Below are 15,000 nucleotides of genomic sequence, written 5' to 3'. Positions count from 1 at the left end.
GCGGAAGTCAAAATCTGGATCAATCGATGAAAAAGTGATCTGGCGTTAAACCTTCGTAGAGTGAGTGGCTGAGTTTCCTCGGTTGGGGTCGGGGACATGGTAGTGGGGAGGCCAGGGAAGGGCAGGGCTTCCTCTTGTCTCAAGTAAGTGGTCCGGCCACACAAATTAGAATAAGGGTGTGAGGAGGCTGGCAGAGGAAGAGGGGTAGGGGGTCAGAGACGGTGGCATTAGCAAACAAGATGACCTTGCCAGCCTGATGCCCCAAGACTTGTACAGAAAACAGCACACCTCTGGCAGGAGCCCGACCGTCGCCAGTCTGGCCGCCCACCGCCGTCTACCAGCCCGCTTCGTGATGGACGGGCGGAGGGTGGAGGTGGCGACCGTGCCAGTAATATGTACGAACAATTGATGGTAGACACAAATTAAATTTGATTTTACATGTAAGCATTCTATCTTTATTATCTTAAAAAGTGAACATCTATAACCGAAGGTGCCTTCTTGTTCCTATAATTTTGTAACCACGGTCATGAAACAAGTGGTGCCAATCCGATCTAAACCAGTCTGCTGCTTGTGTCATCCCGCCGATTCTCGTATGTAACCACTTACTACACTGTTCAGTACGTGTTGGCCTGGCACATATACACACCCCTCAGCCTTTGTCTTAGTAACACATCTTACGTAACGCAACACTGGAGACTCAACTTTTCTCTCAACCGAAGCATTCGCCGGAATATGCATTTTGAATTATTTTCGTGGGGATATTTTTCTGCAGAGTTACGTAATATTATATGAAACACACAATATAGAATTCATTTAGGAGATAAACATTTACTGATACTTACATAAGTAAATTAAGACAGTATGTTCATGTGTTTCTTCTCTCTTGTTACAGGAAGAGTGAGTCACTGTCCCGTCCTGCTTTCCATAGCCACGCAGTGTTCAGGTTCTTCCGCTACTACTGGGCGGCGGAGCGCGGGGCTGCGGGGGAGGACTGCCGCCTCACCTACTACCGCTGTCCAGCACACCTCGAGGACGTGGTCAACATGAGCGTCCTGAGCTTCTGGCAGCGCCTCGCCTCGCTCGTGTCCATCAAACTGAGTGACGAGTGATGTGGTTGCCGGCACGCCTCTCCTGCACCTGGATCTCGCCTCCAGTCCGGTGACTTATTGGATTTTTGTAATCTGAGGTGCTTTTAAGGTGCCTAGTAGACGTCGAAAATTACTCTTACTCTTTGCCGATGTCACAAGTCCCCGCTAGACGCTCCTGGTGTCTCTAGAAGCCCGAGGTAATGTCTTCGGTTTACGTTAAGCAAATATCGTTCTTCCCGTCGGTGTCTGAAGTGGTCTGCGGCGTGGGCGTTGCCGCGTCCTGGTCTGCGGTGCCACGGTGGCGCCGGTCCCCATGGTGCTCCTCTATGAAGTCTCCCGAAGCTACCAGAATGTTACCAGTCACTCGCTAGTGCCTGGAGGGAGCGGGCGGGTGAGCCGGGCCCCCCGCCCCCCCACCACCACAACTTGTTACCAGCTACCAATCGCTGTTCTCTCCCTCCCCCTTCTCCCCTCTCTCCCCTACATCCACCCCCTGCCCCCACAGCCTATAGTTTCTTTAGGGTTCCTGCCCCAGTCAGAACAGATCAGCTTAGCCACGGCTGAACCCTAGTTATGTTTCCAAGCCCCGGCGGCCCGGATTATATATATAGAGATATTTTTATTTTTAATGGCTCCAGGCCCTCCCTCCGACCCCGGGAGGACCCCTGAGCCCATCCTGGATCTCCCCCACCCGGAGAGGTGTTCCCTTTGTGACGTGTTAACCTGTGATATATTAGTTAATTTTTTTCGCTGTGTCTGAGCCGCCTGTAGCTGCTGGCTTGCCAGGCCCCTGACCCACCGACCTGACTCGCTGTGATGACCTCATGTGACTCCTAAATCTCAAAAAAAAAAAAAAAAATCTCCAAGTATCTGGAGAAAAAAATGGTATCCAATGTGTCACTCAATTAAATGACTGGTATCCAATGACCGTTTGACGTACTTTGAAATTAGTGGATTTCAATCTCCCCTCTCATCACAGTGACCTTTGATCATCTGACCTTATTGCCTCCCTGGTGACCTTACGCACTGACCTAATTTTCTGGTACTGCTCCCGTGTGACCTGCATCTGACCTCAGGGTGCCAGCACGGCACTGCGCAATGAAAGGACGCCCGCGACACAGCCCATGACTGGCCCTGACCCTTGACCTCGCCCCGTGTGCCAGCAATGACTTTACTGCAGTCACCCTGGAGAGGTCATGCTGTTAGTGGACTTACTCAATTATGCAACTGACATGCGACTGACTGACTGACATTGACTGACTAACGGCTCGATCTCTCCTGACCTTCACTGACTGATCAAGAATAATCGACATAATGTCACATCACGGTCCGTATTCGTAAACGTTTCGGTGTTTGATCTACTTAGACCAGTTTTAACAAGCTGTAGTGGAAGTTACTAGAGTTTTCAAGGATTTTCTTATGATGCTAGTGATGATTTAACACTGCTTATGTACTACCAGAGGGTTAAAAAACATCGATAATAACCTAACCAATAATCTCTTTGAATACAATCCTCATGAGCGAATGGTGCGTTTAAGAATACGGATCCATGTCTAAATGAGATGACTGACTGACTAACGAACGGACTGACTGACTGACTGACTGGCTGACTGACCGACTGACTGAGTGACAGGTTACTACATACTGTATGGTGACGTTTACCAAAGATTGATATTTTCAGATGACTCGCAGCATAACAGACTGTTCTAACCTCCATGATACTAACCAGAGACTATGATACATGTTCCTAGCTTACCACCAAATAACTCAAGCAATGACGTGAGTTGGCTGTAAAATATACGCAGTAACTTCAACACTGAAGGAAGCCTCGCCAATGACTGAACGCTGCCAAGACTGAATGACTGACTGACTTCTGACTAGAAACACTCACACTCCATTGACTTAAAGCCAAACCATATTATCGACAAGCAGGAGTGAGTGAACGAGGGACTTCATTGACTGATTTCGTAACACTGCCTGACTGGTTAACCCTGCTAGTGACCTTTCCTGACCTTATCACGCCACGCCACACCTCGCTGATCTGACATAAGGCACACATGACGCCAGACAACCACCTCCTCCAGCGACCCCGATGAATGTGTGTGTGTGTGTGTGTGTGTGTGTGTGTGTGTGTGTGTGTGTGTGTGTGTGTGTGTGTGTGTGTGTGTGTGTGTGTGTGATCTTTTAACCTTTCATTGTTTCGACACGTGACCTCAGTATACGATTTTGTAATTAATGACTGGAATTGCACAAAATTATAATATTTGAGAGAGAGAGAGAGAGAGAGAGAGAGAGAGAGAGAGAGAGAGAGAGAGAGAGAGAGAGAGAGAGAGAGAGAGAGAGAGAGACTATAGTAAATGCCATGACTTGACGATGATCCTACTGATAAATACTAGACAGCTGACACGGCTGACTGATTCACACACACCATTCACGACTACTGCTTAAGACTAAGATTCCCCCCCAGAAATGCACGGACAGCACTATCCTATAGAATACGTGAGCCAATCACCACACCACCTCATTAGTTCCTGAGAGAGTCAAGACTTGTGAGCTTACTCTTTCTAGTACCCATTCAGAATCGCATAATGGTTATGAGATTTTAATAGACTTGGCTGACTTGACTGACTAACTGAATGACTGCATTGAAGCTGACTGAACCTGGACACCTCCTGGGCAACCATTCTGGACTCAGTTAAGACCAAGCGCGAGACTCACCGACCTTCACTGATTTGTAATGGTGTGCGAGAAAAAGAAGAACCATTTGGTGAGGTAAATGACGACTTACATAATTTGATTGACGGAGAATAATGACAAGGGGACTGTCTATAGTACGATGTTGACAGTATGATGTGACTGGCCATAGCAAACACCTCACTGGACCTCTCTCTGACTTACTATATATTTAAATAGTACTGTAAAGTGAATTATGAGGGTGTGTACAAATGTTTTTTTTTTCTCTCATTTTACTGATTGGACAGCACTCATGTTATAAGGTATGACTGATGTATGACTGAATGGGTGACTACGTTCAGTTCAGCCACTTTGTACTGCTGTAGCCGCACCTGCTCTCTTTCCGTTCTACTGAATGATCAAACAGTGTACAAACTTAAAGTAACAGACAAGTTTATATAACAGAGACTTTGTTTATATGATATAGAACTGATTCCAAATATAAGCCATTCCCTGAACTGACTTGTATCATTTATCGACATCATGACGGACTAACAGACAGTTGTTAGCTGCACACAATATAGTTTCTCAAAGATCAGACTCTTGGATTTTAATATAAATGATAATTAATATTGTTGTTTTTTATTTAAATCTTAATGACACAATATAGGCAGTTTTATAAGACCGTTTAATATCTTAGAAGCAAATAAGACAGATATTCTTTAAACATACAATATTTTATATATATATATATATATATATATATATATATATATATATATATATATATATATATATATATATATATATATATATATATATATAATGCATCTAGGTACACTCTAAACCACTTAGGCAGTGAATTTCTTTCATGAAACGAAGACGTTTTTCTGAACATTAACTAGTCTCGGGCACATATTCCTACACCCGGCTTGCCTCTCGACGCTTGTGGAGTGACGGGTGAAGGTAAGGCCTTGGAGAAGTGGGGCTGCCACTGCAACACTCCCACCTTGACATGGCCAGGCTGACTTATCATGCCATGAGGTCAGGAGAAATAAAAGAGAAACTGACTGACTGACTGAGTGACTAATTGAATGACTGACTGACCGACTGATTGACTGACTAACAGGAACCATAACCCAAGCGTGATAATTATGCAAGCGATAAGTATGTTGTTGACGAGTGACGAGTGATGTGAGGGGAGATGTGAAGTGTGGTGTGTGACGCGTAACATGAGCTGGACAGACGAGAAAATGGAAAATGGGACCCCATGAAGTGACGAACAAAGACTGAGAACTTAACACCCCTCTTAACTAAGACTACTAACATTGCAACAACCACAAAACTAGTCCCAGTACTAACAATGTAAAAACAATGTACTCTTGCAACTCAATTCCTCTACCCACCATAAAAGAAACAAGAGAAAGAAAATGGAGTCTGCTACAAACCTAGTAAAAACAAGCCCCTCCCTCCTCTACCCTTTAATCACTGGCTTCCAGGTGACATCCGACACTTGACAGTATCTAAACGTAGCTACCTTGACAAACGTCTCTCCCCGGCGGTGGGAACACTGACGGCAGCTTGACAACAGCGAGGGAGGTGGTGGCAGCGGCAGGGCGGGACAGGGCACGCAACAGGCGGCTTGGCTTGGTACTAGAGTCCGGAGAGAGTGGATCTTGAATAACCTGTGAATAAGGAAGAATTTTGTTGTTGCTTTTTACATTACTCGAATAGTGAATGTGGTTGGATTTTGCATATATAAAGTAATAAGCAATGAGAAAACAGTTGAGGAAAATGACGATGCTGATGGTAATAATGGTTGTGATATAAGTGATGGTGGTGATGACAATTGTAATAAGTGGTGATGGAGAGGATAATAATAATGATGAGTAATTATGTTATTGACTGCAACAACAACAATTACTACTACTACTACTATTACCATCACCACCATCACCACCACCATCACCATTCTATTCCTACTGGCATTTTCCCTGTGTCACGTAATCCTGAAAATAGGTGCGCTCAAGATCCGGTCCGGGTATGTACTATGTGTCAAAGTCCTTACTATGTACTGTAACGTGTAAATCAAATATAACTGTTATTTTCATAGATTGTGGATACTTGGTGTATTTTTGTAGCAGATTAAAGATGGTGAGTGCGTGAGTCTTTTTTTTTTTTTTTTGTTATTGTGAAGAAGATAAGGAAGGCAGATAGTTAGTGTGCTGCGTGAGGTGCCGAGGTGCTGGAGGGCAAGAGATAGGCTCGGTACAGGACGGCAGCGTGGTATTTTTTCTTATTACTATCATTATCCATATTGTTATTGTTATTCTAGTAAGCCGTGGTCGTCGTCCTTTATTGTTGTTATTGTTGTCTTAGTTGTAGGGTGTGAGGTGAACCAGCCGCGGTCAGTGTATCACGGATCAAAGCGGCACTGGTGAAGGTTAGCTACATATTGGTGACCGAGTGTTGATGACCCAGTGATGGTCTCCCCCGAAACACACGCATAAACTCCCTTAGTTGGATTGCAAGCGTTACAAAAGTGGACTGTTCCTAGAATTGAGTTGTAGCTCGATGTATTCTTTACATATATATATTCCAGTGAGCGTTAGGATGAGTAGGAGATGAGTAGGACACGTGTTCATGTTCTTCTTTACTGTGAAGATCGAGTCATTTCTTTAGATTCTCAGCCAAACCCAGTGAAGCGACCGTTCTTGTCCCGCTTACCGACCTGTCCTGCCCGCTAATCCGTGCACTCAGCAGCACTTCCAGGGGGCTAGAGATCGCACACGGCCTGCTTCTGCTTAGTGTGGAAGGAGCACCTGTGTGTCTTATGATGTACTGTACGATGGCGCCCAGATTGTGGCGAGAATAAATGATGTAAGAAATTATTGTTTTAGTATTTGCCTCATGGTCTAAAGTACTTACGTATAAAATCCTCCTCTCTCTCTCTCTCTCTCTCTCTCTCTCTCTCTCTCTCTGAAACATCATTCGACATTTTAAAAACAACCCAAGGTAATAAATTCGCTACTTTCACCACTAGGAATATTCTTAATAATAGTACACCACCCTACTCTGCTGTGTCTGTGTGTATGTGTGTGTGTGTGTGTGTGTGTGTGTGTGTGTGTGTGTGTGTGTGTGTGTGTGTGTGTGTGTGTGTGTGTGTGTGTGTGTGTGTGTGTGTGTGTGTGTGTGTGTGTGTGTGTGTGTGTGTGTGTGCGTGTGTACGGGCTCGCTCCTCCTTTACAGTTAGACAATTCACTCACCTCCATTATTTCTAACTTTTAAGCAACCACAAATATCAGGCTCTCTCGAGTACTATATTGTCTCACCTCACTGCTAATTGCCATGAACTAAAACAATAATGCTCGCTGCGATACAAGGCCCGCCGGGTCTCCTCAAGCATCACACTCTGCATACACTTCAGGAGAGATGCATTTGGTAAGTTCAGCTGACGTGTAGTACTTTTTGCCTTATCAAGCAGCCAAAAGCTTCCACGCAAGTGACAAAGTGGGGAGGATGAAGCCTTTGTTAGTATTGCACTACTTAGAGACAGGGTGTGTGTGTGTGTGTGTGTGTGTGTGTGTGTGTGTGTGTGTGTGTGTAGAATATAATAGAATAAAATAGAATATTTATTAGTATGCCCAAAATTTACAAGTAAAGTGTGTGTGTGTGTGTGTGTGTGTGTGTGTGTGTGTGTGTGTGTGTGTGTGTGTGTGTGTGTGTGTGTGTGTGTGTGTGTGTGTGTGTGTGTGTGTGTGTGTGTGTGTGTGTGTGTGTGTGTGTGTGTGTGTGTGTGTGTGTGTGTGTGTGGATAATAAACATCAGAAGCAAGATAAATATCCTTGTTATTTCATCACTGTCAACTCCTGAACCCTTCCCCTTCCCCGCTCTCTCTCTCTCTCTCTCTCTCTCTCTCTCTATCTCTCGCCAGCGTAGGGTACACGTTGTTGCTTCTCTGGAGACCAAGTGCTTGCAGTGTACCCGAGTCGGTTCCCCCACGCCTGTCTATGCAATCCATCACGTCTCCTCCCAACGCAAAGTACTCCGCTATTATTAACAACGCAATCACTAAAACTGGAATGTTGGCTCTACGTATGTGCAGGAAGACAATAGGAGGGACGGAGCTTGAGGAAAGGGGTGGAAGAGGAGGGGGAGTCGAGGAAGGAGAAAAAGAGGTCTGGAGGATGTGGATAGCACAAGGACGGAAGCTTTCAGTGCTGTGTTTTTACTATTCTTTTATTTTGTCTGCTGAACCAGTTGGGTTACGGCAGCCTTGACCATCACTCAGTACAGATTTTGTCATCCGAGCCCTCTTCTTATTTTCTCCTCCTCCTCGTCTTTTTCTTCCTCCTTCTCCTCCTCCTCGTAGTCTTCTGATTGTATGTAGTATATCCCTGTAGCCTTTTACAACCACACCCGTAAGGACAAACAGGACTGATGCTGCTCCTTCTTCCTCTTCCTCTATCTCCTCCTCTTCTTCCTCGTCTTCTCCTTTCATCCGTTATTATGATTTTTTTGTCTTTCTGTGACAAAGTACTTTTCCTAACTGTTTCCATGCTAGCTCCATGTGGAGGGAGTGGTCATAGGATGGAAGACACCACCATTCTACTTTATTGCCTCATGTTTTACACCAGAAATTAGCTTTTATCCTTTATTCTTTTCCTCCTTTTCCTCTTTCTCTTTCTTCTCCTTCTTCTTCTTCTTCTTCTTCTTCTTCTTCTTCTTCTTCTTCTTCTTCTTCTTCTTCTTCTTCTTCTTCTTCTTCTTCTTCTTCTTCTTCTTCTTCTTTCTTCTTTCTTCTTGATACTCCTTCTACTACTACTACTACTACTACTACTACTACTACTACTACTACTACTACTACTACTACTACTACTACTACTACTACTACTACTACTACTACTACTACTACTACTACTACTTCCTGTCCTCCTCTGCGGTTGGAGCAAAATATAAATGAATTTGTTCGAGTTTATCTAGGATACGTCATTTTTTTCTTCTTTCTTGGTAACCACAAGAAGCAATAATGATGATCCTTATTTCTTTTGCATGATATTTATATGCAGTTTCTTCCCTCTGGATCTGATTGATTTCATTCTCTTTTTTTTATACTAATTTACCATTTCCTCTCTGCTAATCTTGGTCGATGAAATAAGTATTACAGTCTCCACAAATTGCCCCGTAAGAACCAAAAAATCTGCTGCTGTTTGTGCTTTCTTTGCATTCGTCCTTCTCCTCCTCCTCCTCCTCCTCTTATCTCCTCCCTCTCACGTTTTTTTTTTTACCACACACGAAAGGGAAGCTGACCAAATATTACAAAAAGTAGAAAAGACAGGGGGTGGTGGGAAAAACCTGCCTAATTGCCACCCCTTCAAAGTTTATAGATAAGAGTCCTGGAAGCGTTCACTAGTTCAGTCTGGAGGTGTCGCGATGCTTTCCTCTTAAAAGCGTTCAAGTTGTAGGAAAGAGGGACAACAGAACGCGGTCTTGATTTCCTAAGTTCATTATCATTTACTGTTCATTGTGTTTCCCTTATTCGAAGTAACTCAGCCTTCCTCCTGCAGTGCACACCCAATGCTAAACCAACACTCATACACGCACACGAGAGAGAGAGAGAGAGAGAGAGAGAGAGAGAGAGAGAGAGAGAGAGAGAGAGAGAGAGAGAGAGAGAGAGAGAGAGAGAGAGAGAGAGAGAGAGAGAGAGAGAACGTGAAGAATGAGATGTAACTGTCTTTGTCTTATTGCTATACCTTCGCCTTTCAAGCTTAACAAAATATCACGATGTAAATTTAGATCACAATTTAGAAAGAAGAAGAAAAAAAAAAAAAACTATCACAGGCAACAGAGTGATCGATTGATTATATAAGTCTCTTCCAATCCCTGCAGTTTTACATTCAGTCAATTCCAGTGTAAGGTTATATTGCCATCAGTACTCCAAGGAGTGATCACGCCAGAGGGTATGGATGGCGTGTGTGTAGTGGGGAATGATAGCAGTTCTTTCCACAAATAGAAGCTTTTAAGTCTGTCCAGGAGGGTAATAGGGTGACGATCATGTGTTCGCCACGTGACTACCATCATCTCACACACACACACACACACACACACACACACACACACACACACACACACACACACACGCACGCAAGCATTGAGTAGAAAAAATGCATTCTACCTTGTGCTTCTGTTCCCTCAAGGTCAGTCCCATCAGAGAGAGAGAGAGAGAGAGAGAGAGAGAGAGAGAGAGAGAGAGAATCAAACTCCAGCACCTCTTCATTCTTTTCCTTTTGCATGGTTATATGATATATCTTCCTCTTTCTCCACCTCCTTCCCCACCTCCTCCTGCTCCTGCTCCTCCTCCTCCTCCTCCTCCTCCTCCTCCTCCTCCTCCTCCTCCTCCTCCTCCTCCTCCTCCTCCTCCTCCTCCTCCTTCTTCTCTTCTTATTATATTTCCTCTTTCCTTTCGTACCCGTTCGTTCTTCTTTTACTGTTCCTCATTCTTTCAAGTTTTCAAGCAAATGATGGCAATGGTTCAACAGAAACGATAAAAATTATTAAGTGTATTCAACATTATAACTCATTCTCTCTCTCTCTCTCTCTCTCTCTCTCTCTCTCTCTCTCTCTCTCTCTCTCTCTCTCTCTCTCTCTCTCTCTCTCTCGTACAAATGGCGTCTCCTTGAACTTTTAAACCTTAAAAGGTGACTGAGGAAACGTCCGAACTGGTATAAGGTGTAAGGTGTGTGTGTGTGTGTGTGTGTGTGTGTGTGTGTGTGTGTGTGTGTGTGTGTGTGTGTGTGTGTGTGTGTGTGTGTGTGTGTGTGCGCGCGTGTGTGAGTGAGGACAGGAGAGTGAGAAAGAAGGATGCAGAGAATTGTGAGATGTGAAATGATGCAACTTGAGAAGAGAAAACGGAATGAAGGAAGGAGAGGGAGAGGTGATCAGAGGGAGGAGACGGAAGAGGGAAGAGGGTGCGAAGTACTTGAGTCGAGAATGAAAGGAATAGGAAGAGGAAGAGAGAAGATAAAGAGGAAAATGGTTGAGAATGAGAAAATGTCAATAAAGAGAAGCGGAAGGAATAAAAAAGAAGAGTGAAATGTAGAGAAAAAAAATATTAGGGATTCAAAATAGTAAGTTGAAATGAAAAAAAAAACTAAGGAAAATTGAAGTAAAAGTTAACAGCGAGGGAATAGGAAAACGAAGAAAAGAAAAACGTTTAACGATAAAGAGGAAGAGAAAGGATAATGACAGCGATGTAAGGTTATAAAGAGAGAAGGAAGGAAAGAGGAACACAAGTCAATAAAGTGATGCCTAAAGGAAGCAAATACGTCAGATTATATAGATTATAGGAGGAGGAGGAGGAGGAGGAGGAGGAGGAGGAGGAGGAGGAGGAGGAGAAGTAGAAGCGTGGACTGAGTAAATGTGATCAGCTAATGGAAACGTAAGTCTGTAATCCTAAACACTGTTTTCTCATCAAAATTGCTTCAAAGACCACAGACGGAATCAGTCGGATCCTCAAGGGTGCGTTCACATTGATAACACCTGACTTTTGGTAAACCTTGAATTGAAAACAATCTTGAAAAATCCGAAAACTTGTGAAAATTAGAGATAAGACTACTAAACATTTGAGAACACGGGAAGGAACTGGTGTGAAGGGGAATACAGAGCCCTCAGTAACAATAAAGAAAGGAGGCAACGTGAACATCAAGACAATTATATACAGAGAGTAAATTATAAGCTTCTCCAAAAACTACAAACGATGCTTTAGATATAATCAAATAATACTTTTCTTTATTCAATAATGTTGGTATACTGCTGTTTTTATCTTCAGTCCAGCGAGGAAATCACTGACATCAAAGCACACTCTTGAGTCTATTGTTCCCAATAAATATTGCATGCATTTTATATTACAACCCAATTTAATACGAGTTTAAATGTTTATTATACGCACCACATAATTACCAGATGCTTCACACCGTTAACTAGGAAGCGTTAACTCCTTGAATTTTTCGTCTTGCGATCTTAATCTCTCGTCCTGTTTGTAATCAAACGTACCAATGACTTCATCTTCTACAGTTCATGAGTTCCAAATAATTATCAGCATTTCTATTATCTAGCAAAGGATAAGAGACAGTTTCTCTATGTAGGTTTCATAGTTTCAACAATTTCAGTTTTAAGGTGTACCACGAACATTTCTCACCCACGCTCTTGCTTCACCAAAGTCCTCAGAATGAATTATAATAATGCTTCATTCTAGTGAGTCAAATGAGCAATTCACATCCCAAAGCGGTTATTCTTTTACTGATTACATCCATATCATTGAAAAAATAGTAGCAAAAAATGAGCAGAAGACATAAAACTAGTATTTATGGCTTCCGTTTATTACGGAAGAAAAACATTGGTTCTGACCATCACATTTAACCAGCAGAGATATAAACATGTATTCCAACGCACATGTGCCTTAAAGATATACAGATGGTAATGGAACTAAGAATGGGCGAAACAAAACAGAGGTGCATGTGACGCGTCCATGATTTTTCCCGATTTATTTAACCAGCACGTGAAACTTATAATACTCTCAAATTTCTGAACGAACAAACATCTCAACACACATACTTTGACATAAACAAAGCAAAGAACACGTCTAAGTCAATGAGTTCGCGACCGTTAGAGGATGCTAATACTGATTACTTATTGTTAGAGTAGAAAATGCAGTTATCAGCACTATTATCCTCTAACGGTCGCATCACCATCGACAAAGTTTACTAGAAAATATTCACCTAGACGTGTTCTTTGCTTTGAAAAGTTCAAATTATGCACGGGGGCGGGGGGAGAGGGCTTTGTTCGTTTAGAGACTGTACATGCTCGTTCCTGAAAGCCGTCTCATTTCTCACTCAGAGCAAGGATGTACTGCGGTAAGTATGTGGTGCATCTGTGTTTTGAGCAGAGGATGAATCAACACGCTGCTCCTCCAATACATTCCTCTCATTGGGGATGCAACGTTTCCATACAACCACTCGATTCACAAATAAAGACACCATGACAGCGAAAAGAGTGAAAAAAAACCCAAGTTAAAATAGGATCACAAGGGAAGTTGCATAAAGTCACCAGGCCTGTACATGACAATTCCTATATAAGGCATGCCTTCCTATTACCACATTGCATCACCATCCATACATCTGTCTGACCTTCGTTTAAAAGCTTCCTAGTGACCCAGCACTAACAACCTGATCACCAAGTATACAACATTAATTGGCAACTCTATCTGGTAACCAATTTCTTCATGTCTTCTTTTTTTGCTATTATTTGAGAGCCAATTCTCTCTCTCTCTCTCTCTCTCTCTCTCTCTCTCTCTCTCTCTCTCTCTCTCTCTCTCTCTCTCTCTCTCTCTCTCTCTCTCTCTCTCTCTCTCTCTCTCTCTCTCTCTCTGTGTGTGTGTATCAAGTTCAAAGTTTTAGCACCTTTACTTGTTTCTTTTTTTTTTTTTTTGCTCAGTAACATCCTTAGCATCATTCCAATACGTGCCAAACTGACCCACCAATTACCGAGGCTCACTCGTGCATAGCCAAACCCATAAACGCGTGAGGTAATTTATTGGACAGACAGAGAAGTTGAAATATGCTTCTGTTGACTGGAATGTAGTTCTGTTGTTAGGTTAAATGTACTGGCTAACCATCTATTCTGAGCCGAATAAAACGAATCAATAGGCTTGAAAAACGTAGAAGGGACTCTTTCTCAAGGTAACTTTTTTTTTATCCTTCTCTCCTTGCGTCTCTCTCTCTCTCTCTCTCTCTCTCTCTCTCTCTCTCTCTCTCTCTCTCTCTCTCTCTCTCTCTCTCTCTCTCTCTCTCTCTCTCTCTCTCTCTCTCTCTCTCTCTCTCTCTCTCTCTCTCTCTCTCTCTCTCTCTCTCTCTCTCTCTCTCTCTCTCTCTCTCTCTCTCTCTCTCTCTCTCTCTCTCTCTCTCTCTCTCTCTCTCTCTCTCTCTCTCTCTCTCTCTCTCTCTCTCTCTCTCTCTCTCTCTCTCTCTCTCTCTCTCTCTCTCTCTCTCTCTCTCTCTCTCTCTCTCTCTCTCTCTCTCTCTCTCTCTCTCTCTCTCTCTCTCTCTCTCTCTCTCTCTCTCTCTCTCTCTCTCTCTCTCTCTCTCTCTCTCTCTCTCTCTCTCTCTCTCTCTCTCTCTCTCTCTCTCTCTCTCTCTCTCTCTCTCTCTCTCTCTCTCTCTCTCTCTCTCTCTCTCTCTCTCTCTCTCTCTCTCTCTCTCTCTCTCTCTCTCTCTCTCTCTCTCTCTCTCTCTCTCTCTCTCTCTCTCTCTCTCTCTCTCTCTCTCTCTCTCTCTTTGGCGCCATCCTTGGTTTGACTGGTTGGTTCTGTCTGTTTCTGTCTGTGTGGCTGCCTGTGTTCATTTATTTGTCTGTTTAAATCTCTCTCTCTCTCTCTCTCTCTCTCTCTCTCTCTCTCTCTCTCTCAAATCCCAAGTCCTTCGCTCAAACTGGAAACATAACAAATTCAACCATAAAGATTAATGAACCAGAGCAGAGTAGAGGTCGAGGTGTTGGACCCTTCAAGCTTCAATCGCGGTTGGTCAGTTATTTTTCCCCCACCTGGGTTACGAGACAGCAATCAAATCGCAGGTAAGTGCCTGTTGAACTTTATAAAATGTACACACATGAACGGTAGGCACACTATTATGAAAAATTTCTGTCACCATCCTTATATTTTAGGCAATTCAAGTTTCAATTTTCAAGATCCAAAACTTGAGTGACAGTGTTCCTAAATGCTTTGCTCTCTGATCAAGAAGATTTTCTAAGAGATGCGGAGATGGTTAGTCGGGGTTCGTATGAGTCTTTCCTTAAAATTATTACTAGAATCAGGAAAACACCAATGCAATCTCTAGTCACTCTAATTCAACCCTATCTACTGTAGTCTGCCAGAAATCCCGATAAGTTTTTGAATGAAGTCAATGAGAGGTTGTGGTAATACGTAAGGCGCAAGAAAACAAGCTCTTTCTTTGCCATCGTGTTGTGCGTGGAGTAGTTACGAGAAGTCAATATATTCTTGGTGAATAAAAATCATCAGGGAATTAGAGCAACGTGTACAAGTTATGAAAAAAATACATAAAAGCAAACAAATGTAAAAAGAAGACCATTGTAATACGGTGCTGACTCGGAGATGTAAAAGTGACAGTAGAAGTCCATTGATCCAAACACCAATACTCTGAAAATCCCAATAATCCGATCAAAATAG

General features: G+C 43.1%; 2 protein-coding genes across 2 annotated transcripts in view; one reads left to right on the top strand and one right to left on the bottom strand.

Annotated features, from left to right (window-relative positions):
* Positions 1-4,279, top strand: part of LOC123518036 — a 14,464-nt gene extending 10,185 nt beyond the window's left edge. Inside the window, exon 4 of the mRNA XM_045278567.1 lies at positions 893-4,279. Coding sequence (XP_045134502.1) covers positions 893-1,109 — 217 coding nt within the window. The 3' untranslated portion in view covers positions 1,110-4,279. The remainder of the gene's footprint in view (positions 1-892) is intronic.
* Positions 4,280-4,580: 301 nt separating this feature from the next.
* Positions 4,581-15,000, bottom strand: part of LOC123518039 — a 152,040-nt gene continuing 141,620 nt past the window's right edge. Inside the window, exon 3 of the mRNA XM_045278570.1 lies at positions 4,581-5,446. Coding sequence (XP_045134505.1) covers positions 5,236-5,446 — 211 coding nt within the window. The 3' untranslated portion in view covers positions 4,581-5,235. The remainder of the gene's footprint in view (positions 5,447-15,000) is intronic.

Source organism: Portunus trituberculatus, chromosome 43, assembly GCF_017591435.1.
Source record: "Portunus trituberculatus isolate SZX2019 chromosome 43, ASM1759143v1, whole genome shotgun sequence".
In the NCBI taxonomy this organism is placed as follows: Eukaryota; Metazoa; Arthropoda; class Malacostraca; order Decapoda; family Portunidae; genus Portunus; species Portunus trituberculatus.
The sequence above is the reverse complement of the archived record's forward strand: the minus strand, read 5'-3'. Positions and strand labels throughout refer to the sequence as shown.